Genomic DNA, 26,476 nt, shown 5'->3' on the forward strand with positions numbered 1-26,476 from the left:
AAAACTATGATTAATATTAGTACTTCCCACCCCAATCTGACACCACAGGGTCTATGCTAGCACTCACCCTTTGCATATTGGTACCTTCCTCCTCCAACAGTGAGAAACCTGGCTCCTTTTATCCTCAACATGATTGTATATTTACTCAATGTTTCTGTAGAGTCAGTCTCTTGTTTGTTGCAGGTCAGTGCCCAAAGGCCCAGAGAAAGCCTTCATGTGAGACTCCCCAACTCTTGCTGGTTGCCTTTTGCCACATTTATATAGCCTCTTAACACAGCCCACTGCTGCCCTGTTGCTGCATCCTCCGTTGACTTTTCACATGTTAAAAATAGTGTCTTTCTCTGGAAAACTCTCTGTGATGTTAAGGGCTTATTTTCCAAAATGGCTTTCCTAGCCATTGACCTTGACTTTGCCATGTGGATGGGCAGGAATATGCAAATAGGGTGTGCTAGCCTATGCACAAGGGGATTGGTTGGTCTCAACATTAAACTGAGAGAATTTCAAAAGAATCTCATCACCAGCAAAAAAGAAGAGAACGCAGTGCACCTTTGTGTCTAGAGATTCTTGCACCAGCCAGATCTATCAAAGGGGGCAGCAGCCAGAGCAGAGAATTAGAGACCTGACATGAGACAGAGCTAACCTTTGAACTGCTACTTTCCAGAACCAGAGCTTAGAACCTTTGCTCATGGTTTTTGGAGACTTTAGGGGAGATTCATAACTGGTAGGGCTAAGGGCTTTGTATCACTGGCCTAAAGCCACGAAGCTAAAAACTGAAATCTGTGAGCACACTTTGGAATTTGGAAGCTGTACTGACTGAGTGACTGTATCTGCTACCAACCTGCATTAGAGACTTTTGACTTTCCTAATGGCACATAACAACAACAACAATAACATTGTTCTGCATTGTCTGTGAGCTATTGCAATCAATTTTGAACCCAGTAGAGCAGGAAAATTGAATTGGAATTAATGGAAATAGAAGTGGGGGTGTGAGAGATTTGGCTGATTGCATGGGAATTGATGTTGTGTTGTGAATGTTGTTGAGGAGGACAGTTTCCCTTTGTGGAGTTGGTAGATGTCAGATATGACCATCACTACAGGGCCCTTGTTGTTTTGCACCTTCTGTTTCTGTTTGTTAAACATGAAATTGCACAGGGTCCTTGACTCTATTTCCAATGACTGCCACTTGTGGCAGAATAAATCTTTTTTTAAATTATTATTTCATTTTCTTTTTCTGCCACATTCCAAAAGTTAGGGCTGTTTATACATACTTTTAAATTACTACTTATAGCCATGAAAGAATGTTTTCTTTTTGCTCTTAATTTTAAAAGCAGGTGATCAGCAGCACAGTGTGGCCACTTGCTAAAAGGTGCTTACCTCTGCACTTGCTTGAAAACTAGCTGTTTAGTGTGCTGTGGCCTTTGTGGACTTTTCTCCCACTATGTATTTTCTACCTCTGGAGTTCTGTTCATGTATAAATTTAAAATGCTTTGCTTTTGATTTAGAGAGGAGATCTGACTAATTTGTTTCATAAAAATAGTCATCTATCCATTCATTCACCTACCAACTCATCCACCAGATATTTATTGACCATCTGTTATATGCCTGAGGTAACTTGGCTCCTCTGTGGTAACCTGTGGTAACACAGCCTTCTCCACAGAATCCTCTGTGGCCCAGGCTGCTTCTCTGGTGTTCCTCATTCTTTACTTTGTGCTGGCCTCTATTTATTGCTTGGTGGTTCCAACTACCAGGGGAAGCAAAAGGAAGGCACAGAAGGAAGTAAAGGAAGTGGATTCTTGTGGGTCAGTCAGCCCCTCACAGAAAGGGAGGGGAGCCAACTCCTCAAAAAACTACTTTCCTTTCCTCTTGGGCTGTCAGTTCCTCTTAGCTAATGGAGTTAGCCAGTAATCCAGAAAATAGGGGCCTTTACCCACTGGGCAGCCACCATTCTGACTTCTAATAAGGGTGAGTGGGGAGATATGGGGAGCTCACATCCCACAGTACTGAAATCAAGCACTGAACTGTCCCTCCTCCCTTGTGCTCCTTCCTCCCCATTTCCTACCCCTTCCTTTTGGGCCTGGAGCCCAAAGAACCCTGGGACAGCTCCTGACTCCGCACTTCTTGAGTCTAGTGTGAATTTCAACAGACAGCAGCCTAGGACCCAGCAACATGGTGGAGACAGGGCCTGTTTGCTTTGTAGGTCATGTGTCCTCAGTCAAGGGGCAGGCCTGGGTAGGGTGTGGCAGGCAGCTGCAAGTTACCTTGAGTGACTGATGCTATCTGGGTCTAACGGTTTCCTCTGGGTAGACACGTCCACCCTTCTGTTTGTGAAGCCAGAAACCTGTGCTGGCACAACTCCATTCTGAGCAAAGAGCAGGGCTGGGTAGAGGGAGAAAGGAAGATTCATGGTGCAGCTTCCTGGGTTATATACATACTAATAGTGCTTTCATAACCAGCTCAGTTCCATACCTTAAAAAAAAGAAGAAATCAAAAGTATGAACTGCAGGAGACCAGGAAATACCGTTTTGGCTCTCAACTTTGGCTTAGTATTCTCACCTTTGTGGCTCTGTGGTTGGAATGGGAATGCCATTAATTCTTGGGGGTGGAGTCTCTTCACTAGGCCCCAGACTGCTAGGCTCTAAACAAGAAGTAACAGGCTCCATAGGAGAAAGATGTGGAATCTCTCATGCAATTTACAGCCTCAGAAAACCTGTGGAAGAATCAGCTCTGAATCAGTTCCAACTTCATAGTAATGAGTTTTTAAGTCATTTAAATCTTATATATGAGCCTCAAGAGCAACGGTGTCTCTCTGGAGACTAAGGTGCACCTGATACAGGCCATGGTCTTTGCAATCACTTGTTATGCATCAGAGAACTGGACAATGACCAAGGAGGATAGAAGGAGAAGTGATGCCTTTGAGCTGTGGTGCTGGAGAAGAGTATTGAGTATACCATGGACTGCCAAGAAAACAAACAGATTCATCCTGGAGAGGGTTAAACCAGGCTGCTCCTTGGAGGCAAGGATTCTGGGGCTTCATCTGACATACTTTGGACATGTTGTAAGGAGAGACAGGTCTTTGGAGAGGGACATCATGCTTGGGAGGGTGGAGGGACAGCGCAGGAGGGGAAGACCCTCTATGAGGTGGATTGATTCAGTGACTGGGGTACTCGGGATGGGTGTGTCAGAGGCAATGGGATTGGCACAGGATAGAGCAGGGTTTAGGGCTGTTGTACATAGGGTTGCTATGAGTCACAAATGACTCGACGGCACATAACAACAACAACAACATATGAGCCTAAAACAGCTACTTTATGCAGACTGCCTGCTTCACTTTATTTATTCATTGCCACTGAATCAGAACTGTCTTATACAGGGGATCATCCCATCTTTCTCCTGCTGAACTGCTATTGGATTCGAACCACCAGAGAGGGGGCACCTTTAGTTTAGCAGTGCAACTCCCCATATTCTAGGCCACCAGAGCTCTGTACTTCACTTTACAGATGAGGATAAAAAGGATCAGAGAGGTTAACCGTCTTATCTAAAGAAACACAGCTAAAGAGTACCAGAGCCAGAACGCAACCTTTGACCTAATGTTGAAGTCACAATAACCCATTCTCAGCTAAGTTAAAGGAGCTAGCAACTACACTGGCATTGGGATTATTTTTAGAAATTTGGGCCTTAGAAGGTTCTGTACCAATACCCCACCACCTTACCCCCCATGCCATCAAGCTGATTCATAGCAACTCTATAAGACTGAGTAGAACTGCCCTAGAGGATCCTATCTCTATGGAAGCAGATTGGTGAGTTTGATAATCTTTAGGTGAGCAGCCCAGCACTTTAACTACTGCATCACCAGGGCTACTCAGAAGGTTCCAATATTAGAGCAGCAGTTGAAGTAACTGGATGGCTGCTGGTGATGCACAGTCAGAATCAGCCAAGTTTTTCTTAATATAAGCAAACTGAGCTTTATGTCCTTTGACTAATTTCAAGATGGAACTCTGGTGACATAGTCCACAGGGAGTAGCACTGTTAATCCAAAGGCAGAAAGTGATTTGAATCTACCAGAGAGTCCTCGGAGGAAAAGTGAGCAATATCTTCCTGCGTGATTTACAGCCTCAGAAATCCTGTGGAGACTCAGCTCTGAGTTGGTTCTCGGTAATGAGTTGGCTTGAGTTTCTCCATACATCTCCTTTTGAAGTTCTCACCATTGCCCATTCCAACCTACGCTGGCAGCAGCTCTCCTTTTCCCTGGTAGAATGTGGGACAGGGGTTGGGGACTGGGGGTTGCAGGTAAATGTTGCTGAACAACCCAGAGGCACCCTAGCCAGCCCTCTCTGTCCCCCTCACAAAGCTCAGAAGTCATCGCTTCTCATTGCCCTAGGTGGGCAGGGACCCAGAAGGGGCACCAAAGGGCAGCGAGGACTAATGCTGGAAGGAAGGAAGGAAGGCAGTTGAGATTTCAGTCCCACAGTCTGCTCCAAGCCTCCTCTTCTTCAGCCTCTCTACTTCCCAGAGGGCTGGGCCTGCTCTGGGGGAGGACTGCTATACTGAGCTTTATGGGAATCGGATGTTCAGGACCTTGCCCTTTACTATATTTAAAAGGAACAGAAAAGAGGCATTCTAGTAAGGAGCTTGTGAGAGCTGAAATGCTCATAAAATCAAATGCATCAATCAAGTCAGGGGAGAAGAAGAGATTTACTGCTCCAGGGAGCTCCAAAAGCTTTGCTTGAAGTTGATCTTTTTTCCCCAGAAGGTGAAACATGGACAGACATAGATGATGGACTGACAGATTGTGGTTTCCAGAAAAAAAGAGTTCTGGGGCTTTAGTATGTTATGTATTATGCTGTTAATCTGAAGGCTGGCCTTTCGAATCCACCACCCACTCTGTGGGAGAAAAATGAGCACTTTTATCCTGTGAAGGTTTCCAGCCTCGGAAATTCTGTGGAGGGTCCCTCTGCGTCAGAAAGTCTACAGTCACAAGCCAGAATGATGGAGGTCAATGGATTCCGTTTGGTTTCCTGCAAATATGAGACTGGAAAGGGCAGCAGGAAAGAGTTGTAAATGGGAACACTGGTTCTGAAGTTGCACCCTGGGTGTGGAAGCCTCCATTTAAACGGTTTCTCTTCTGTAGACTTTAATTTTTTTAGAAAGAGGATGGAGGAGGGGAGGAAATCAGTGAAGGATGCAAATGAAAGAAAGGAAGGAAAGTTAAGAATGAAGGAATAGCTCTAACTTTGAGGGCAGTAGAAAGAAAGAAGTCATATTTAAATGAGGAAGAGATTAAGGAGAACGGAAACCGGGGCAAAGACCAGGGTCCTGGTGAAACTTAGCGAGAAAGAGGGGCGAGTGGCTGTCCCATCCCATGTTTGGGCAGATTAATGGAGTCGCGGCTCCCTCTCTTGAGTCCTGCCCTGGGAGGGACAGTATCTGTTTAGATTTGTGTCTAAATTTAAACCTCGATTGCCTGCCTCCCTCCCCTCCTCCCTCCACTCCTGTCCCCTCCCTCCTCCTTCCTCGTTCTCGGAGCTGGGCCCCTGCGCCGGGCAGTCCGCAGCCGAGTGGAGCCGGGCTCGCCGCGCCGCCACCCACCAGCCGCTCAGCCGGTGCAGCCCGTGCAGCCCGAGCGCCGCCGGGGCGCGAGGAGCCGACAGCAGGCACCGAGCGCACGAGCGAGCGGCGCGTTCGCCGCGGAGCCGGCACCTGGAGGACATGGAGGTAAAGGACCCTGGCTGGGGCGCAGGGTGCGCGTCTCGGGGGCGTGGGGCCTGGGGAGCGCAAGGAGTGGGAGCCAGGGCGCTCGTGCCCTAGGCTGCTGCCCTGGCTCAGAGGAGGGACCCCTGACCCATCGCTGATGCCAAGGGAAAAGGCAATGTCCGCCGCCCCAACCACTGCTTAGCCAACCCCTGGAATTTCTGCCGGTCCTGAGTAGGAGACTCCTCCAGACAGGCAGAGGGTGTGCAGAAGGACGTAGAGGGAAAGAGGCCTTTCTGAGGTTCAGGCAGGTATTTTTGTTGGTTACTTAAATGTTTCCAGAAAACAAAATAAAACAAAAGTCCCCAACCAAAACCCTTAAAAACAGTCAAGGTTTGTAAGTGGACAAACATGTGTGAGCACAGACCCCGCCGGAAAGCAGAAGCTGCTGACTCTGAAGGATGGGACTGAAAGAGAAACAGCCCTGGCTTGTGAGACTTGTCCCCACGTGGGCCTATAGGGTTGCCTTTTTCGCCTGAAGGCAGAAAGTCCCGTTGTCCCCTTGGTTCTGAGTCCCTCTTCTGTCGGTCACAGCATCTTCCATAACTTTGTGGGATGACAGTATTTCTGACAGGATTTGACTCTTGCTTTGATGTTTCTGCCCTCTGCAGCTGTGCTTATTGGGGTGTACAGGTCACATCTGAAAGTCCACCCCAGATGAGGCCCAAGCTCCTCTGCTGGCTGAGTGGAGCCTTGGAGGACTCATACTGTTCCAACCTTCCTATGTCACTCAATGCAGCTGGAACCAACTCTTAGTAGATTTTCAGAGGCTGTATATCATATGGGAGGAGAGGGCCCATCTCTCCCCCTTGGAACAACTGGTGGATTCAAACTGCTTGCTTTTGGGTTGGCAGCACAACTCCTTACTCATTGGGCCACCAGAGTGAGCCCCTTCCTCCAACCTTTGCCAGATGCAATCATCAAGTGGAAGGGAAAGCTTCATGCAGCCCCCACGTTACTCTCTGCTCCACAACTTGAGTTTTCTCTAGATTTCCCACTTGAAAGGGAAACCTGACAGTTAGCCCTAAATTAATCTTAGCAAGATCTGGAGGCTTTTGACGGGGAGAAAAGGGAAAGTGCAAACTTTATGCCAGGAGATTCCCACTTCTATTCAAAAGGAAACCTGATTTCTTTACCATGAGCAGCAAGAATCAATTCTGTTGTTTCTGCCCAGCTTCTGGCTCCCCCCTTAGCCCTGATCTTCTCTCCTCACTGACTTCTGTACAGGGTGAGAGACTGGTCTGCACATCGGTATTCTCACTACCTTCAATTAAAAGGGATTACCTTCAGGGACACGCTGTAAAGTGTGTGGGAGCTGGAGTCTGAGATGGACTTTCCCTATAACATCTTCAAGGCTGGAAAACTCAGGCTGGGGTGTGTGGGTGGGTGTGGACAGGTGTTTTGAACCATTGAGGTGGTTCTGACTCACAGTACACACACAGGTGGCATTCACAAGTGTGTCTCAGGACATATCTCAAAGATGGGATATGCATAAAGCAATGGGAATGCCTCTGAACTGGCTACAGCTCCAGGGCACAGCTGGGCGATGGCTCAAAGGACGCCCAGTTTATTAGGTTGGGTAAAGTTTCTGACATTGATTCCGTCCACGCTGGAGGCACAGTTTGATTTATGACTTGCCTAATCTTGAGCAGAAATGGGTAGGAGATAAGAGGAAAGCAAGTTAAGGCTTAAAAGCGGTCATTGCTTGAGGGCCAAATACAAGTTTATACTTTGTTCTAAGAAGACACAGGGAATCTGGTATTTCTCTTTCCTAAATTGAAGAAGAAATAGTGTGGTAGAGGCCTCGAAAGGATCACAGCTTCCTGTGTGGTATAGGGGAGGCCCATGAAAACAAGACCCATAGTAATTGATATGTGATTCTTGACTGTACAAATGTCACTCTTATGCTAGCCGGTGCGAGGGGGTCAGGAGGGAGGCGTGGCTGGACAGGAAGAAAAAAGACTGCTGGTTGTCCTGCATTTACTCAGGATGTGGACCTGTGGGTTGGCAGTGAATGCGTTTGGAGTTTATTTATCAAAACTCCAGAAAGAAAAGGGGTTGGAGGGACCAAACACAACAAACCCTGCAAGTGTTAGAGTTGGTGAAGGAAGTGGAGAGGAAGCCAAGAGCCTGAGGATTGTGGTGAATCTTCAGCAGGAAGTAAATTTCTGTGCTTTTAGATGTGATATTCAAGGCCTGGGTTTTGTGGATTCCTGAAAATCTAAGAATAAAGCTTTCTCTTGAGAGATGAATCCCACTTTTGAGATTTGATAGAACTAGTGGATTGAAGAGCGCATTTGTGCTGTAGTTTGTGGAGAGATGGGCTGTTAAGCCCGAGACAGACTCTCTGGCAATTCAAATTTACCAGCAGCTCCAAGCTAGCAAGACCTGCAATCTTCTCACTTGGAATTTACAGCTTCAGAAACCCACAGAGAGAGGGTCAGCTATGAGGTGGTTCTAATTTGATGGCAACAAATGTATGTGAATAAGTGTATTTGGAAAGAAACTGAGTTCTATAACTTCCCAGCGTTAGGAATTCCAACCAAAAAAGGCGTACCAACTCCTCATTCTCTGGAGTCCTGTAACTACTGGAAGTCTTTGGTAAACTTTCTTGTAAATCACTGTTAGCATTGTCGAAAACCTCGCTCATTATGTTTTAGATTTCTTGAAGGCCACTGGACTAACGTGGTAAAGAGGTCATCTGATCCCTACTCTTTGGAAGCTCACAGTCCAACAGGGGGAATCCAATTCACTGTACTCTGTCATGGGCACACCATTTAAATGCATAAATGTCAAATGAATGACTAGGGCAGGCCATACACTCTATAGAAGTTCAATGAGCAGTGAGATTCAAAGCAAGCCTCATCAGAAAGGTGGGTGGTGAGGAACAGAAGGTATAAACAAATGGGTGGAGGAAGAATGTTTCAAGTTTGTTTCAGAAAGTAGGCCAGCTGGCTAGAGAGGTAGATAGGCTAGCTGTGAGGGGGGAAAATGAAAGTTGTAAGAGCAAGTCATGGGGTCCTAAAGGTACCTGGCCAATTGTACAAGTGGAGCTGAAAGCCCAGGTTCACGAGGAGAAATGGTGACTTTTTTCTCATATAGGGGCTCCTTCCTTATCTGTGCCCTGACGGCGTGCCTTCTTCCCATCTGTATAAAGGCTAGTTGCAACACTCAAAAGCAAGATTGTAGGTGACTCTGGATTCTGCTCCATGGGCAATAGGCAACTCTGAAAGGTCTTGAGGAAGATGGCAGAGGTGGTCCAATAGGTGGTAAAAGGCAGAAGTACTTCCTAGAGGAAGCAGGATACCAGGTGTGAGTGCTTCTCAGAGTCTATGTGTGTTCTCATAAGGATGGGAAGATGGAAAAGCCAGGCAAGTGTAAGAAGTAAGAAATCACTTTCTGCATTTGAACTCGCCAGGGTATCTCTAAGTGCAGTGTTCTCAAAGATTCCAGCGAGGGTGGTGATGCAAGCATATATACCTCACATAAGCCGTTTGTAAACAGGAACTGTCCTTCTGGTCTTTATGTCTAGAGAGATTAGTTACACTGCTTAACATTTAATAATCTGATTTCTCAATTATGTGATTACAGCTGGTAAATTGATAAATGAATGGATTAAAAAGGGAAATTCCTTCCCCACTCAGTCTGCAACTCAAAGGTCTCAACCCATGGAAGGTTTCAGAGATGCTTCCTAGTGCCCACAGAGCACTTAGTTCGAACCGCTGTTATAATCCCAGATAACTCTTGGCCTCTTGCCTCTTTGCTCAGAAAGCTCCTCCGGGGCCATACTTTGTACTTGTAGAGCCTGATGCCCACTGCTGCTGACACAGTTCTGACTCGGAGTAACACACACACACACACACACACTTTGGTTTTTCGAGTCTGTAAGCCTCTTTTTTTCTTTGGAGCACACTGGTGGATTTGAACCACTGACCTTTTAAGTTAGCAGCATATCTTGTAAAGCTCTATATCACCAGGAGAGCATGCAGTCTAACAGGTACTCAATAAAGGCTAGTAAAGAAGTGGATAAGTTACTAAAGATTGGGGAAATACCAGATTTTAAAAAATCAAGGTTGGCTATTGTTTTAATGCTGCTATAATAGAAATACTACAAGTAAGTGGCTTTAACAAAGGGGGGGGGAAATCTCATTTTAGATCATAGTTTAGGAGTCTAGAAGTCTAAGTTTAGAGCTCCAGTTCTAGGATAAGATTTTCTGTCAGTTCTGGAGGAAGGTCCTTGTCTCTTCAGCTTCTGCCTCCTGATTCCTTGGAGATTTTCACATGTCTTAACATCTATTTTACTGCATCTTCCTCTGCTTAATCGTTTTAGTCTCTCTTATACCTTGAAAGAAATGAATTCAGGATATGCCCTATACTAATTCAGCCTCGCGGAACTCTGGTCACAGGGAGGGAGTGGATAAGGAGTTGCACTGCCAACCCAAAGGCCCGTGGTTCAAAACCATCCATTAAGATGGGCAGTCTCCTCCCTTGTAATTTACAGTCTCTGGAAGGCCAGCTTCGGATTGGTTCCAACCTCATGGCAATGAATGAGTTAGTGAATTCTGCCTCATTAGCATGACAAAGACATTCTATTCCCAAATCCCAGGTGTAAAGGTTGGGATTTACAGTTCTTTAATTTTTTTTTTTTTGGGGGGGAGGGAATGGGATTAGACAGAAACATGATGGTGAAGCTCCATGTACAAATGGTTGTATGTAGAAGAGCTAGCTAGTGAAGTAAGTGTGGATTGGAGTCCAGAGGAGAGAGGTGTATGGTAAAGAAATAGCTGGAGAGGCTAGACATTGAGTTCAAATTACTATCTTTAGGTGCTCAGACAGAAATTGTAGGCATTGCTAAGTAGACCATGGTGCTTGGGGGGAAGTTTGCATCTCTCCATATTCATGTGTGGAGATGTATTTAGATGAATAAATGAATAATTTAACCAATGAGAATGAAACATGCTTGTCACTGAACAAATCATCCATTTTGAAATTGTTAGGTGACATCAAGTTGGTTTCAAGTCATGACAACCGCATAAGACGAAGCAGAACTGCCTCATAGTATCTTTCTAGGTGTAAAGCTTTATGGGAGCAGACTGACAGGCCCTTATCCCACAGAGTGAGTGAGTGGGATTAAACCACTAACCTCTCCTTTGGCAGCCATGCATTTAGCTATTATGCCACCAGGGCTTCGTATTTCTAAATTTAATGGACACAAAGACCGAGCTTTTTTCTCTAAGACAATTTCAGAATCTTGTTTCTAGATATTATTTGCTATGTATCAATTCACTCCATGTTAATAGTGCATTTATTATGTAGGTGTTGTGTTTGAAATGCTAAAAAGCATAGGGTTAAGGGATAATAGAGAAACGTGAAATTTGAACCTCCAAGGGATTATTTTGAGATTACACTATGTAGCCTGATTGAAACCCCAGCAGCCCTTGCTGCCTCTTGACCCACCTTCTCACTAAACCATATGCTGGTTGCTGGCTGCCTTTTGTAGGTCTTAATTAGGGATTGCATGACCTCTGGGAGCTGAGTTTGGCTCAGGTGGACCTGTGGGCTGGTCTGAATACCCCTGAATTCCTGCCTAGCTTCCCAAGCGCTCTGTGGGGACCCTCGACGTGGCACTGGTTCCCATTTAACAGACACCTTCTGTTTGCTGGGCTGTGATGACAGGAGGAATTGCGGGTAGTCAGACCCTGTAGGCCCGTGTGGAACCTCTCCAGACGCAGGACCTATCAGGGAGGGTGCATTCCTGGAGCGGAATCAGGTTTCAGGGCCTGAGCGCAGAACGCGTCTGCTTCAGCAAGCCCCAGCCTGGGCGCGATCCGGTCCGTGGGAAATCTGAACGTGGCGGCTCAGTGCACCGATAATCTTATCAGGGCAGCAAGGAAAGCATTTTAGTTCCAGAAAAATCAGAAGTCAGCCCTCAGCCTCTCGCCAATAATAATGTTTTAGGTTTGTAAGATCCTCCTGATCAACCCACTCAACCCACAGGGATCTAAGCGTCTCAATGCAGGATTTTGTGTATTTAGTTGGTTTTTAGATGTGTGAGTCAACGGTATGATAGGGGTTCCCTCTGATCAACATGTAGTGATTTCACCCCACAGGTTTCTTCCCACAAGTCACTCTCAGAAAAGCTTTCTCTACATTTTGAAGCTTCAAGAATTGATGTTTCTATTGAGGATATTCTTTTCAACTTTTACTGATTGCCCAAATGAAGGCTAATTTTCTTTTTAAAAACAACAACTAAAAGTCTCAATGGACTGGAACAGCCTTAAGTAGCTCCACACTGTAAGGAGGAAAATCAAGACACAGAGGAACACCGAGACTATTTGGACGCTATTACATCTTTGGGAAGCCAGCAGCTTGCAATTTTTCTCTCACTTAGGGAACAGCTTAGCATAAACCTTAAGAAATAAGACAAAAACTCACAACAGAAAGGCATATAGGAGAGAATAAATAATACTACCAGGGAGGCGTGTACTTCAAGGTACAATCCATACATACTGAAAGAGCAACGTTTATCCCCAAACAAAGCTCAGGCCAGGAACAGGAAATGGGGCTGAACAGAACAGAGCCCAGGGGGAAGGTGGGAAGAGAGCCCTTTATACATTGAGGGGATTGCAGCCAAAGTCAGAAACAAAGCTTGTCTGAATTGCTGGGAAATGAATGGGCTCTGTAAACTTTCACCCAAACAACAATTCAAAAAAAAATCACAGCCAGAAAAAGAAATAAGACAAAGAGATTTGCTCTCATAGTGTCAACATTTCATTCCAAAAGTGTTATTCAATCATATCTGAAACTTAAGGAGTCATGTAGATACTTCTACCTACCTCTTTGTGCAAAAGGCACAATGGCACTGCTGACATGGTATAAAGACTTGGTTGCAGTATTGCTCTAGGACACTCCCCACTCTACCCCCATCATCTGAGGGAGCCTGAACTGAACAACAGTGGAAGCTGATCTTGTCCTTTGGTCTTTTGGACAGTGCATTTCCTACTTTTTTTGTTTTGTTTCCTGAGTACTGATCTCTCTAGGAGTTGTGGGAAATAACTGCTGAACTCATGAAGCTCACCCTACAAAGTATTTGGTCGAGTTGCATCTCATTCTAGGGGAAGAAACCCACTCCACTGCCATCAGGCTACAGGTTTTAATCCAGCAGTGACTCTGAGTGAGAGAGAAGAGCAGTCTGCTCCCATGCGATTTACAGCCTCTGAAAAATCACTGGAAGATCAACTGTAAGTTGGTTCTGATTCCATGGCAATGAGTTTGAGGCTTGTTTTTTAGTTGCCATCAAATTGGTTCCAAGTTACCCCACCCCCACCTCCAGTCTTGTCTCTGAGACTATCTTTACAGGTAGAGTTTACTCATCTTTTTCTCCCATGGAAAGAAAGGTAGATTCAAACACCCAATGATTCTGCTACTAGTCTGGCACGTTGTGTGTATATCAACAGGCTTTGTTTTTCCAGGGGAATTGTTGTTGTGTATGGTCAAGTCACAACCGAGCTGTAGCTGACCCTCCAGTGGGTTTTCAGAGACAGCCAATTGTACAGGAGGAGACTGCCCATCCTTCTCCTGCAGAGCAGCTAGTGTCCTGGAACCAAGGGCCTTTGGGATTGCAGTGCAGCTTCTTGCCAGTAGGCCACCAGAGCCCCCTTTCCAGGAGAAATAAGCCACTGCAATTCCAAGTTCTCCCTCAGAGAGGCAAGGTGGTCATGCAGAGTTGGCACGGGTGGTCTTCCTTATCTCTGCAAGGGGCACTCCTGAGATGCCATCAGAGCACATTCTTAGTGGATAAGACTATGGTCCCTGCCTGGAAGCTCCTGAGTGGGAGTGCTAAGATGTTCTTGGGTGGGGACACTAGCGCTTGGTAAGCGGGTCAGCCAGAAAACTGACTGTGTCTACGCCCTCAGGTGCCTGCAGCCCTTTGTGATGAACCTGCTTACACTCTATTTGTGTCACCTTCGTGGCCCCAGGGCAGCAGTCACAGGCAGCTCCTGTAGTCAATCAGTAACAATTGTAGCGTGCCAGAGCACCAGCTCTTTAACAAGGCTCAGCATGCCTTGAGGCCCTACTGCTTGTCAGGCACTAGGGAGACACAAAAAGGAATGTGTCACCTTGTTGGCCCTTGAAGAACTCAGAGTTTACTAGGGGAGGCCAGAGTCTAAGCAGATGGTTGCAGGACAAGGGATAAGAACTCAAGGGCGGGGGGAGAAAGGTCACAGCCACACCGGTCCCAGGGTCTGGGAGGGCTTCCCTGAGAGAGGACCTGGGAGTTGAGTTTTGAGGGTTGAGTTGGATATAACCAGGCACAGAAAATTGGGGAGAGCATCCCAAGCAGAACAAAGCCAGGGGTGCAACAATGTGCTGAGAACGTGGTATGTGCGGGGAACACCAACAGCCGGTTCCTGGAGGGTAAAGGAAGAGAAGGGTGCTTGAGAAGGGGAGGCGTGCGTAAAGAGAAACCGACCTTCTCGTTCCTACCATAAAAGGAGCTCCTTTTTATTTGAGGAAACAAGAGGTATATGTTGTGTATACAACATGACGATAGGGGGGGAAATTCAAGATAGTATCTTAAGAAACTGTAAGATACGTGGGTGTTCAAAGTCAGCCTCAGTAATGGGAGCTAGAGAAATGTACATCCTCTGCTGGGGTTCCCTCCTGTGAGTGCTGCTGTCCCAGGGGCTCCTGTCAGCTCTGTGAGGAGAGACAATTAACAGGCAGTTTCAACCCGTGATTGAAAGGAGATGACCACACTTCTGCCTGTGCCCCTACCCAAAGGCTTGTTCTGAGGAAATTCATATGAAACAGACAACGGACTCTGGCCCTAAAGGGAATGTGATTGGTCAAGCTCACCAAAAGCCACTGCCCAGGCCCCTGGGGTGGGGGGAGTGTCACCATAAGCTAGAATTGGCTCTTAAGCAACTAACAACAACAAAGCCCTCTTGGAATCCCTCTGTGGTATCGTTAATGCACGAGGCTACTAACCAAAATACACATTTCTAACCTACCCAGAAGCAGCTCAGAAGTCTTGACAGTGCGGTTCTACTCTGACACACACAGTGTTGCCAGGAGTCAGAATCAACTCCGTGACAACAGGTTGTGGTTGTTGTTAAAGCCCTCTTACCCTCTCTGACAGAAAGTGGCCCCAGGGACTAAACCACGTACGGAAAAATGCTTTCCGCTCACCCTTGCACCTGCAGCATCGCTCATTCCTCCCACTGTGGTCGCACATCCTGTGAACACTCTGAAAAGCCAGCAGCTCTCCCCTTTGTCCAGGGGCAGGCAGGGCAGAGCCCGGATGGGCTCCAGGGCTGCAGGAGACCACATGCACCAGTTAGCCTCTGCTGAGCAACGAACTGGTGGCTATGATCGCATAACCCAAGCAGCCACACCAGAGGCCACGGAGAAAGTTCGTCTCAGTTTGCCTCAGAAAGCTTCCAACCTCCTTTAGGTCTCTCTTCTAGACTCACTTGTACTTCATTTCCTGATCCAGGCTATAATCTTCACAATTGCATGATATGCGTGAGGGAGCTGGACAGTGACTAGGGATGATAGAAAGAGAATTGATGCCTTTGAGCTGTGGTGCTGGAGAAGAGTGTTGAATATACCATGGACTGCTAGGAGAACAAACCTGAAGAAGGTGAAGCCGGGCTGCTCCTTGAAGGCAAGGATTCTGAGGCTTCGTCTGACATACATTGGACATGTTGTAAGGAGGGACCAGTCCTTGGAGAGGGACATCATGTTTGGGATGGTGGAGGGACGGCGCAGGAGGGGAAGACCCTCGATGAGATGGATCGATTCAGCGATTGGGGTCATGGAAGTAGGTGTGTCAGAGACAGTGAGGTTGGCACAGTATAGAGCAGGTTTTAGGGCTCTTGTACATAGGGTTGCTATGAGTCACAAACGACTCAGCGGCACATAACAATAACAAGCTAGATGTACAAATATCCTTCCCTGATGGACGTTCTGAGGCCTCAGGTCCCTTGCCTCTCAGTCTCGAAATATGATTTGGTTGGTATGTGGCGTCAAGTTGACTATGACTCGCAGTGACCCTATGAACAACGGACCTGAACCCTGCCCTATTCTGTGCGTCCGCACCATCTCTCATCATCTCTACCACACAGGAGCCCATCGTTACAGTCACTGTGTCAACCCATCTCGTTGAGGGTCTTGGCTTGGTTGTTGTTGATATTGTGTGCCATTGAGTTGGAACCGACTCATAGGCTGACTCTCCAGGGGGTTTTCAGAGGCAATTAATCATAAGGAAGGCGATCTCTGAGCAACCACACAATTGGCCATTGTGTGGGAGAAACTTAAACTGATAATAGTGGTAATTCCTACCACTTGTTGAATGCCTACTATGTGCCAGACACTGTGTGCACCCATCTTTGAGAGTCACCATAAAGCCTCACTGTTGTTGTTGTTGTTGTTGTTGTTAGGTACTATCACGTCAACTACAACTTATAGCCTTTTATGAACAATGGATGTGAACCTGTCCCTTCCTGTGCCATCCTCATCATCTGTGACGTACTTGATCCCATTGTTACTGTCACTGTGTCAACCCACCTTGTTTAGGGCCTTTCACTGACCCTACACCTTTCCAAGTATGATGCCCTTTTCCAAGACCTGATCCTTCCTAACAATATGCCCCAACATGTGAGATGAAGCCTAACCAGCTAGGACGGTCATGCACTCAATGGTTAGCTAAGAGGGCGAGAGATGTGATGATCTGCTTTTGTAATGATTACCGTCAAGAAAACTTACAGAGCAGTTCTACCCTGTCACGTGAAGAGTTCAGGAATCAGAATAGTCAATGGCACCTAATCACAACAAAGTCTTATTACATCCAGTTTCTAGCTAAGGATACTGAAGTGTCAGAATGATGAGCTGGTCTTCCAAGGTCTGGATGCTGACTACAAGGAGATGCAGTGTTTGCAGCCTCCCTGTTCTTTGGGATCCTAGGGTCCCTGGTTATTCTGGCTGCCCCACAGTGGGTGTGGGCTCTCAGGGGATCCAACAGAGCTGTCAGCCTGCTGTCTTCCACCAACGCAGGGCCAGCTCAAGGCTTGAGGCTTTTAAAGGCTGCCACAGAGTTAGCCGGAGCACTCATCTGGACACCTAAAAGACTTCTGAAATGCTCCAGTGTGTCTCCAGGTGAAACTAGTGCCAACATCTCGGGGAGGAAGGAAGTTTAAACACACACGCAGAACCTAATTCATTTTTAGAGCTTAGAGTTTTGACAGCAAGAAATAGCCTTTGTGCTTTCTCTCATCCCTTTTGCTTTTCAAGTGAGGAAACAATGTGAGTGGTTTCCCAATGGTGGCACCTAGAGTTACTCAATGACAAGGTAAGAGGCAACAGGACTCACCGCACCAGCCCTCCCTACAGGGCAGTCTTGATACAAATTGGCTCATATTTACTTTATTGTCTTTCCACTTCCATGAAGCCCTCTGCATTTATTAAGCATCTTTATCTGTGAATAATGGAGGTAGATGGCGAGAAACAGTGTTTAGTATCATTATTTTAACCAGTAAGCCGGAAGACCTAGAGCAAAAGGGTGAGGAGGGACCCAGCCCTGCCAGGGGTGGTTCCACACTGTTCTCCTATACTTGCTTTCTTCGAGGCCCTTTGAAGGCTCCCTCAAAGTCGCTTGGCCCCCAGGACTATGAAGCTCCTCACAAAGGCCTGGATTGAAGCATGCGGAAAAAGAAGGACTAGGATAATTCCAAATTTTTGTTTACTTAGGGAAGAGGAATGGAAAACTCAGAGAGATGCCTGTTGTCCCAGGCTACTGCTCCAGACAGCCAAAGTCCTACACAGATGGAGAATCTAATCCAGTGCCTTGGCAAGTATTTTCATTTTCTGTGGCTGCTGTGACAACATTCCACATTCTGAGTGGCTCCAAACAACAGAAATGTATTCTCTCACAGTTCTGGAGACCAGAAGTCTGAATTCAAGGTATCAGCAGGGCCAGGCGCTCAAGGGAGGATGCATGTCCTTTCTCTTCCAGCATTTGCTAGCTGCTGCCTTCCTTGGTTGCAGCGGTAGCACTAATCTATCCTTCTGCTTTCACATCACTATCTCCTTGGCATCTCTGCATTCTCCTCTCCAGTTCTCTTTTTAAAGACAGTTGTCATTAAGTTTAGTGCTCACAAGGGAAATCCTCATTTCAACACACTTGATTCTCTCGACAAAGGCTCTTTTTCTTAGTAAAGTCACATTCACGATTCTGTGGATTAAGACTTGGATGTATCCTTTTTGGATGCCACCATTGACTAGTTTACTGTCCGTCACAGGGTCAAGAGACTGGGAGATTGGTAGAGTGAATCCTGTGACATTCCATAACTCACTATCCTAAGAGTGAATTAGCCATGATTCTTCACTGTCTAGAAGCTTTACAAAAGTGTTCATGTGATTGGTTGCTAAATGAAAAGTCAGCAGTTCAAACCCATCCAGTGACTTCTTTGGAAAAAAATTGTGGCAGTTTGCTCCTATCTAGATTTGTTATTATTGTTGTTATGTGCCATCCAGTCAGAATTGACTGATAGTTGACCTTTCAGCAAGTTTCCAGAGATTATAAACCGCATGAGGGGAGATTGCCAAGCAGCTGGTGGATTCAAACCACCTACCTTTGGGTTGGCAGTCCATCTCCTTACTCCTTGGCCACAAGAGCTCCCTCAAAAGTTTACAGCCTTGGAAACCTTTTGGGGCAGTCCTACTCTTTCTTGCTGGGTCACTGTAAGTTGGAAGTGATGACAATGAATTTGACTTTTTTTTTTCCCTTTTATTCATTGAGTACCTGTTGTGCAACTGATTTCCAGCCTCTTGGGTAACCCACACATTGCCACACTCGTACTGTTGTGGGCCCGGCCACGGATCTTTCTGTTTAGAGAGCAGCAGTTGGGTGCGGGGGTTCTCCAGGGTGTGGTGGAGCATTTCTTGGGGCCTGGAGGGTGGTGCGGCCTCTGGCCCATTTCCAGTGAAATAGCTGTTATGTTAGAAGGCTGGGAGGGGCTGCTCAAGATTACCCAGCATCCCCCTCACCGTCAGGAAGGCACGTGCCTACCACAGTGACGACTTATGTTCTACATATGTGGCATTGACATTCTGTTCCTATGTACTTTCTTCATTCATTCATCCCCTCATTCATTTCAGGATAGACACCGAACAGCTACCAAATGAGAATTAATATGGCCTAGTGCCTGGTCCTCACAAGAGCCATCTTGTCTGGGAGAAGGGAAGCAGAACTAAAAGAAACGTCCACTCTGGTGGCCTAGTGGCAAGAAGCTGCACTGCAATCCCAGAGGCGCACAGTTCGAATCCACCAGGTGCTCTGCTGGAGAAGGAGGGGCAATCTCCTCCTATACCAGTCAGATCTGATTTGATGGTACACACACACAAAAGAATAAAACTTCAAAAAAAAATTTTTTTTAAAAAAGACATGTTCACAAAGCCTTGTGATTGGTCCTGTAAATGCAGGAAGTCAGGAGTATGATTATAAAATGAGGACAGGTGGCTGACTGTGCTAACGTGGCTATAACAAACAACTCCATAGTCTGAGTGGCTGAACACATCAAAGGTTTACTAGTCTCTTCGTGTTGCATTTCCATCGAGGGGTGACTAGGACTCTGCACCATGTCAGTGTTGTCTGCGATCTGGACCCGGCGGGTGGAGCAACTGGGTCATGAACACTGCTGGCTGGAGGAGCTTGCCTGGCCCTCACATACCCTACCCTGGAAAGGCCAGAACTAGCTATTCAACCTCAGGACCAGGAAATACAACTCCCATGTCCCCTGAATGACTAAATCAAGAAGTATTTTGGGAGCAGCATTAACGGCCTGGAGGAATCTTCTTAGATGTCACAGAGCAGATGGTCTTTGAACTGAGTCTGGAAATAAGACAGTATGTTTTCAGGCTTACAGGAGTTTGCAAACTAAGGAAGAAAGTCTCTACCTGCACCACCCAGGGTTCATTCAGTCGAGACTCAACAACTCTTGGGGTGTTCATCAGCATAGAGAATGTCTTCAATGATTTGATTGTTCCTCGTGCTTTGAGGGGCAGTAAGGAGAGACAGGTTAGTGTGAAGGGACAGTCTGGAGATACACACATCTGCAACCCATTTTTATCTGAAAATATAGAAATCAAAACATGAACCATTAGCTATTGAAAAAAGTCAGTGAACGCGAGAAAAACCCTCAATGAGATTTACACAGGATTTGTTGTTGTTAGGTGCTGTAGAGTCTAATATGACTCATAGTGATCCTATGAACAACAGATCTAAACCCTGTTCTGTCCTGTGCCAACATCCTCATACTTTCTGATACACAAGAGCCCATTGCCTTAATCAAATCACCATGTCAGTCCACCTACTTGAGGGTCTTCCTCTCCTTCACTGACCTTTAACCCTTTAACCCCTCTTAGCAACATGTCCAAAGTATGTGAAGCGAAGCCTCATCATTCTTGCCTCCAAAGAGCACTCCGGCTGCACCCTATCCAAGACTTATCTGGTCATTCTCCAGGCCATTCATAGGATGTTCAGTGATTTTCTCCAACATCACAGCTCAAAGGTATCAGTTCTTTTTCTGTCATCTTTATTCATTGTCCTGCTCTCAGATGCATAACAAGTGATTGGAAAGACTCTGACCTGAATCAGGCACACCTTAGTCCTCAAACTGACATCATTACCCCTCAATAATTTGAAGAAGTCCCTAACTGTACATTTACCCAGTGCAATGTGTGTCCTTATTTCCTGACTGCTGGATGAAGGGTGTTAATTCCACACCAAGTATGATGGATCCAAGTAAGATGAAGCTGTTGACAGTTTCAGTCTCTTCTCCATCCATCATGATGTTGCCTATCATTCCAGTGGTAAGAATGTTTATTTTCCTGACATTGAGACACAATCCATACCAAAGGCTGCATTCCTTGATCTTCTACAACAAATGCTTCAAGTCCTCACTTGCAGCCAGCAAGGTTGTGTCATCTGCATTAACACAGGTTATTGATGAGTCTCCCTCTACTTCTGATGCCACATTCCTCTTCATAGAGTCCAGCTTCTCAGCTTACACACAGTGGCTATCACAGTGGGCTTGAGCATGACATGATGGAATAGAGTAGGGAAAGGTTCAGATCTGCTGTTCATAAGTTTGCCAGGAATCATAGTTGACTCAGAGGCACCTAACAACAACAAGACCACTGTTGAAAAAGTTGTGTCAGTGTCCTACTCCTGGAATAGCCAACTCTATAGACTATCAAGAGATATAGCCAATAATTGTGAATTTGCGGTGTAATGTGTTAAAACACTCTTGCCAGTTTGGTTCAGAAACCACCTTCTTGCAACTGAATTAATGAGTTATAAGTCTTGGTATTTGAATCTGTTCAACAAGAACTTGAAAATTACTTACCAGCCATTTTTAAATGCTTAATTTGGGTTTTGTCTCTGCCTTGTTTTTTCACCAGTTGTTTTGGATAAAAGGATGTTTACTTCTTACTGTATAAATCATGTTTTATGTGCAAAAAAAAAGAGAGATATAGCCAAGAGTCTTGAACTCCAGGTGCCATCACATTGGCTTCAACTCATTGTGCCCTCAAGTGTTAGAATAGAACTATGTCCCACTAGGTTTTCAGTGGACGGTTTTTCAGAACTAGCTCCCCGAGTCTTTTTTGGAAGGTGTCTCTGGGTGAATTCAAGCCTCTAACCATTTCGCCACCAATTATATGAACTATTTGCAACACCACAGGACTCCACAGCCCTTACAGCTCCTGGATTTGAAGTCTCTCTGCTAGCTGCTCAGCAAGCATTGCTTACTCATCTGCAAGCTCTTTTGACTTGAAAGCTTTCTTTCAATAGGGAAGCAATGCCTTTCCCCCCCTACATTCATTTGCGTAACACTTAGACTTGCCATTCTTTTCTGTAAGCTTTGTACTTAAGTCTTTTGTGTCTAAGAAAGGGATAAGTGAAAACCAGCCTGTAAATAACTTTGTATTTAGGCAGTGGAATTTGAAAGAAATGGTATCAATATGCCCTCTGCTCTCTGCTCTCCTTAGATTTCCTTTGTCAGATTTTTGTATTGGGCTAAGGATGAGATAGACCCTGAAGCCTGGGTTTCCCATCCAGTTTAGTATCTGACTAGACTTATGAAGAACTAGTTTGTTCTTCGATATCTGAAATCGGCACCTGTTTTCTATACTTAGCTGCACTGTTAATACTGCACATCTCTGGTAGTTCAAATCCACCAACAGCTTGGTAGAGAAAGATGTACAGCCTTGCAGACCCAGTGAGGGTTGCTGTGAACTGGACTCGGCTGGAGGCCAGTGAATTGTTTTGAATTTTGCCTACCTTAAGGAGCTCAGGTGGTTAAAGAGCTAAATGAAAAGTTAGCAGTTCAAACCTTTCAATTTCTTCTCAGGAAAAAGGTGTGATTGTCTGCATCTACAGACATTTACAGCTTTGAGAACCCTGGGGGGAAGTTCTGTCTCATCCTGTAGTGTCTTTATGAGTCTCTGGGAACAGAAAGCAATGCATTTGGTTTAGGTTTTACCCACCTCACAAGGCTATTTTGAGAAGTATATAAAATTGTATGTGTGATAAACAAGACAATTTGTGAAAGTCAATTTGAAAAAGACTATTAATTCCCTAGTGATGTTGTGATTGATGTTTATAGACTGTAACAGCCCTGACTGAGGTGTCTTCTGTCAGGAAGCTCTGGTGTTCTCTTTACCTGTGGTTGATGAAAGGTGGCAGAAGGCGGTATAAAGACGGTGATGGATGTAGGTGAATGTGAGCTCTTTGTAGGACAAAGTGGATTTGTAAAGAGACTTGGATCTTTGCAGTGGTAAGGATGAAGATGATTTACCTTATTTTCACTGTCCTTTGCTGCTGTACTTCACTGTAAGTACTTTCCCACTGTATTTCACTGTAAGCTCCTGATTGGCTGCTCTGATAACCACCCCACAGGCTTTGCTCTCTTCCATTAGGCATAGCATGTAGTCGGCACCCCCTTTAGAGTGAAAGCAGGAATGTTGGCTTCGTATCACTACATAAAAAAGCAGAATCATCCTGGGCCAAGAACTCAGATCGGGAGCGAGATGGCTGCGTTTGCATCCTGGCTCTGCTATTTTACTTGCTTATGACTCTCCTTCATAGGGTCGCTGAGTCGCCTGCGACTCATGGCACTTAACAACAACAACAACAACAACAACATGACCTTTGTTTTCCTATCTCTAAAATGGAGAGAATTCTGATAGACTGTTGTTGCAGACCGAGGGTAAAGTATTTTTCTAATTATTAATAATGAGACAGACTACCGGGAATGATATAGAACAGAGAGCGTGAAAAACGGGACCAGCAGTTCTCCTGACTAAAGGCCTCAAGCCATGCCTCTCTGGGTATTTATTGAGAATCATAAGGAAGGTAGACAAAGTAAAAGCATAAGGAAGTACAAAACAAAAACAAAGGATAATGGTAAAGTCTTTTGCAGATTAGGCCAAGTTCCTCTTTATGCTTATCTCAGGAGGGAGGGATTCAGTTAATACAAACTGAGAACAATGTAGACTATAACCTTAGTGCCACAGGGTGACCTTCAGCTTGTATTAAGCTTCCCTCATGTCCTGATATAGCATTTGGTTTACTATTAAAATATTAAATTTAATATTCGGCTTCCCTCAGACTGTTGTTGTTGATTGCTGTTGAGTGGAGCATGACTCACAGCGACCCTATGAACAAAAGACCTGAAGCCTTTTTATAACTCTTGTCGTTTCTCAAAGTTCATAGTTTCCAAAGGCATGTTGCTTCGGAAGTGGATGCCACTCCTGCTTCCAATCTGGTGATGAGTGTTAAGGAATTATGCACCAACTCAAAGGCATGCAGTTTAAATCCACCAACTGCTTCATGGGATAAGGATGGGCAGTCCCCTCCCATGCGATTTACAGCCTCAGGAAACCTGCTGGAGGGTCAGCTGTCAGTAGATTCTGACTCAGTAGCACATAACAGGAACAAAATGGAAATAATAGCAGTGGATGAAGTTGTTATGAGGGTTAAATGAGCTATTGCTTGTGTATAGTGCTTTAAATAATGTCTGGTATGTATTAATTGTTAAGTAATTGTTGAATAGATAAGTGTGGAGTTTTGGGGCTCATTGAGAAGAGAATCACCTTTCATGCTTTTGATGCTCTTCTGGCTGGAGCCCAGGATGAATGGACAAAAGAACATCTGAAGTTCTCCTGCCAGAGAGTCTGGACTCCGTGTGGGCGGCGGGTGTGTGTGTGTGTGTGTGTGTGTGAAAAGTGCATAGCATGTGGAGGCAAGGATGGCCTAGTGTCATGTCTAATTCCATGCTACTGCTAGGGGCCATTAGTCAATCCAATTCACAGTGAGCCCGCTGGACAAAGTACAACTGCCCCACAGGGCTTTCTTGCTATAATCTTTACAGGAGCAGGTCCCCACGTCTTCCTTTGTAGATCTGCTGGGTAGGACTGACCAAGCACGCAAATGCTTGTGCCACTGGGACTTTAGTATCTGGGAAACTGGGCATCTTAGGCATGAACTAAAAAGCTGCAGGCTCACAGGGCAGCAAAGACCTCCAAAAAGAATGTCCTGTTGACTCGATAGATGCGTTTAAAGAAAAGAAAGTGGATTTGCTCTTCTGGTAGCCCAGTAGTAAGGAATTGCGCTGTCAACCCAAAGGCATGTAGTTCAAAGATGGAGAAAGATGGGCAGTCCACACCTTTGCCATTTACTGCCTCTGAAAACCTGCTGGCAGGTTGAGCTGTGAGTTGGTCCCAACTTGACAGTATACAACAACAGCTCTGGTGGAGTGGTGAGGTGTGCAGGTAGATCATGAGATAAAAGTGGTTTCTATCAAGTAGTGTCTCCTTTCTTCTTCTGCCCTATCTATCCCTTCTCAAACCTGACACAGCCTCGCCTTCCACAGCTCCATGGAGAGGTCCCTGCTATGGAGCTCAACAAGTAAGACCCTGAGACTGTTAAGATAGATTGGAGGGATGGAGGGAGTTCTGGTGGCCTAGAGGGTAAGGAGGTTCACTGTCATCCCAAAAACAGGCAGTTCAAATCCACCAGCTGTTCTGTGGGAGAAAGATGGGCAATCAGCCAGCTTCTGAAAACTTGCTGGAGGGGCCAGCTTTGAATCATTTGCAACTTGCCGGTAATGAGTTATTGTTTGAAGACAAATTGGAGGCGAACCATTCAAATTAGGGCTCTTCTCCAGCGCTGATACTCCAGCTGACATCAGTCTTCAGCTTCTGGCTGAGTCTCGGGAGTTAAGTGCTTCCATGTGCCAACACAATTACTTACATTGGTCAGTCACATCATTTATATTAGAGAGGATATTTTATGTAAGATGAATTCAGAGCAGGTTGATCCACCTCTCCCAAAGTGTTCTGACGAAGGGTTCAAGCTCTGTCCGGAGAGAAGTCTTCCAAGGATAGGCCACAGGGCTCGCTTCTTGGCCCTGACTTGTTAGACATTTCTCTTAATGGCTTGGATGAAAAAAATAGAAAGAATCCAGATGACCCACAGCTGGGATAGTTAATATGATACATGAGATGTTCAAGTTCAAAATGATTTATATAGGATGGGACGCCGGGCCAAAACCAACATAATGAAATTAAGCAGGGATGAGCGCAAAGGCCTCTGCCTGGCCTTAGGAAAATTTCATGTACCAGGATAGGCCAGAACTGGCTTGGAAATACACACTCACACGTTCATTCATTTATTCAGTCATTCCACAAATATTTATTGTTCTTATTGGGCCTACTGAATGAAAGATGCTGCCTGGATTCTCAGTGGAAGCCAAATTTGAAATATATATCAACTTACCCCCTGCCCATAAACTGAGGAATTATAAGATATGCCACCAAGAGATTATTAAAATTTTAATAGCGAGAAATTATAAGAGATGCTACCAAGTAAATACAGGTGCAGAATATGTCAGCCTCAAGACCACAGAACTGAGGAACATTTCCAACTTGTACAAGAGAAGGTTTCATCAGAGTGGGCACTAAATACTGAGCAGGGTTTTGTTGGTTGTTTTGCATTTTTTTTTAACATAGGGGGCTCTGGTGGCCTAGTGGCAAGAAGTTGCACTGCAGTTCCGAAGGCACGTGGTTCAAGGCCACCAGCTGCTCCATAGGAGAAGGATGGGCAATTTCCTCCCATGCAATTAACTGCCTCTGAAAACCCACCGAAGGGTCAGCTATGGTTCAGTTCCAACTTTACAGTACACAACAACAGCAACATGGTGAAAAGGAAGGGACAAAGAAGTCTTGGTGATGTGAGGGCCTTCATAAGCTAATGGAAGGGCAATAGAAGACATATGTGGACATTTATGTGTGTGCAAGTGTTCACATGAGAATGCAGAGAGGTTGGTGCTGCAGTGGTAGGGTGCATGACATGTTGCACTGCTAACTGAGAGATGATCAGTTCAAATCTACCAGCTGCTCCTCAGAAGAAACATGGGCAATCTCCTCCTATAAAAGTTTACAATTTCAGAAACCCAGTGGAAGACCATGATGAATCTAAACTGAGTTGGCAACAGTGGCTTGAAACACAAAATTGATAGTATATGCTTTTCTTCACTAGGTAATGAAGGTCCTTGAGAGAGGGATTCTGAAGATCAAAAAAGTGCTGCAGGTTCATTATTCTGGCCTTGATGTGTTGGACGAATCGATAAGGTTCTAAAGGCTAAAATACCACCTGTGAGAT

At 45.5% G+C, this 26,476-nt stretch overlaps 1 protein-coding gene across 1 annotated transcript in view; it reads left to right on the top strand.

Moving 5' to 3' along the window:
- Positions 1–26,476, top strand: part of RCSD1 (RCSD domain containing 1) — a 119,437-nt gene that overhangs the window by 6,784 nt on the left and 86,177 nt on the right. The window contains exon 2 of the mRNA XM_006887449.1: positions 5,524–5,712. Within this exon, the coding sequence (XP_006887511.1) occupies positions 5,524–5,712 (189 nt within the window). The remainder of the gene's footprint in view (positions 1–5,523; positions 5,713–26,476) is intronic.

Source organism: Elephantulus edwardii, unplaced genomic scaffold (assembly GCF_000299155.1).
Source record: "Elephantulus edwardii isolate Elephantulus edwardi_28Jun2011 unplaced genomic scaffold, EleEdw1.0 scaffold00057, whole genome shotgun sequence".
Taxonomy (NCBI): Eukaryota; Metazoa; Chordata; class Mammalia; order Macroscelidea; family Macroscelididae; genus Elephantulus; species Elephantulus edwardii.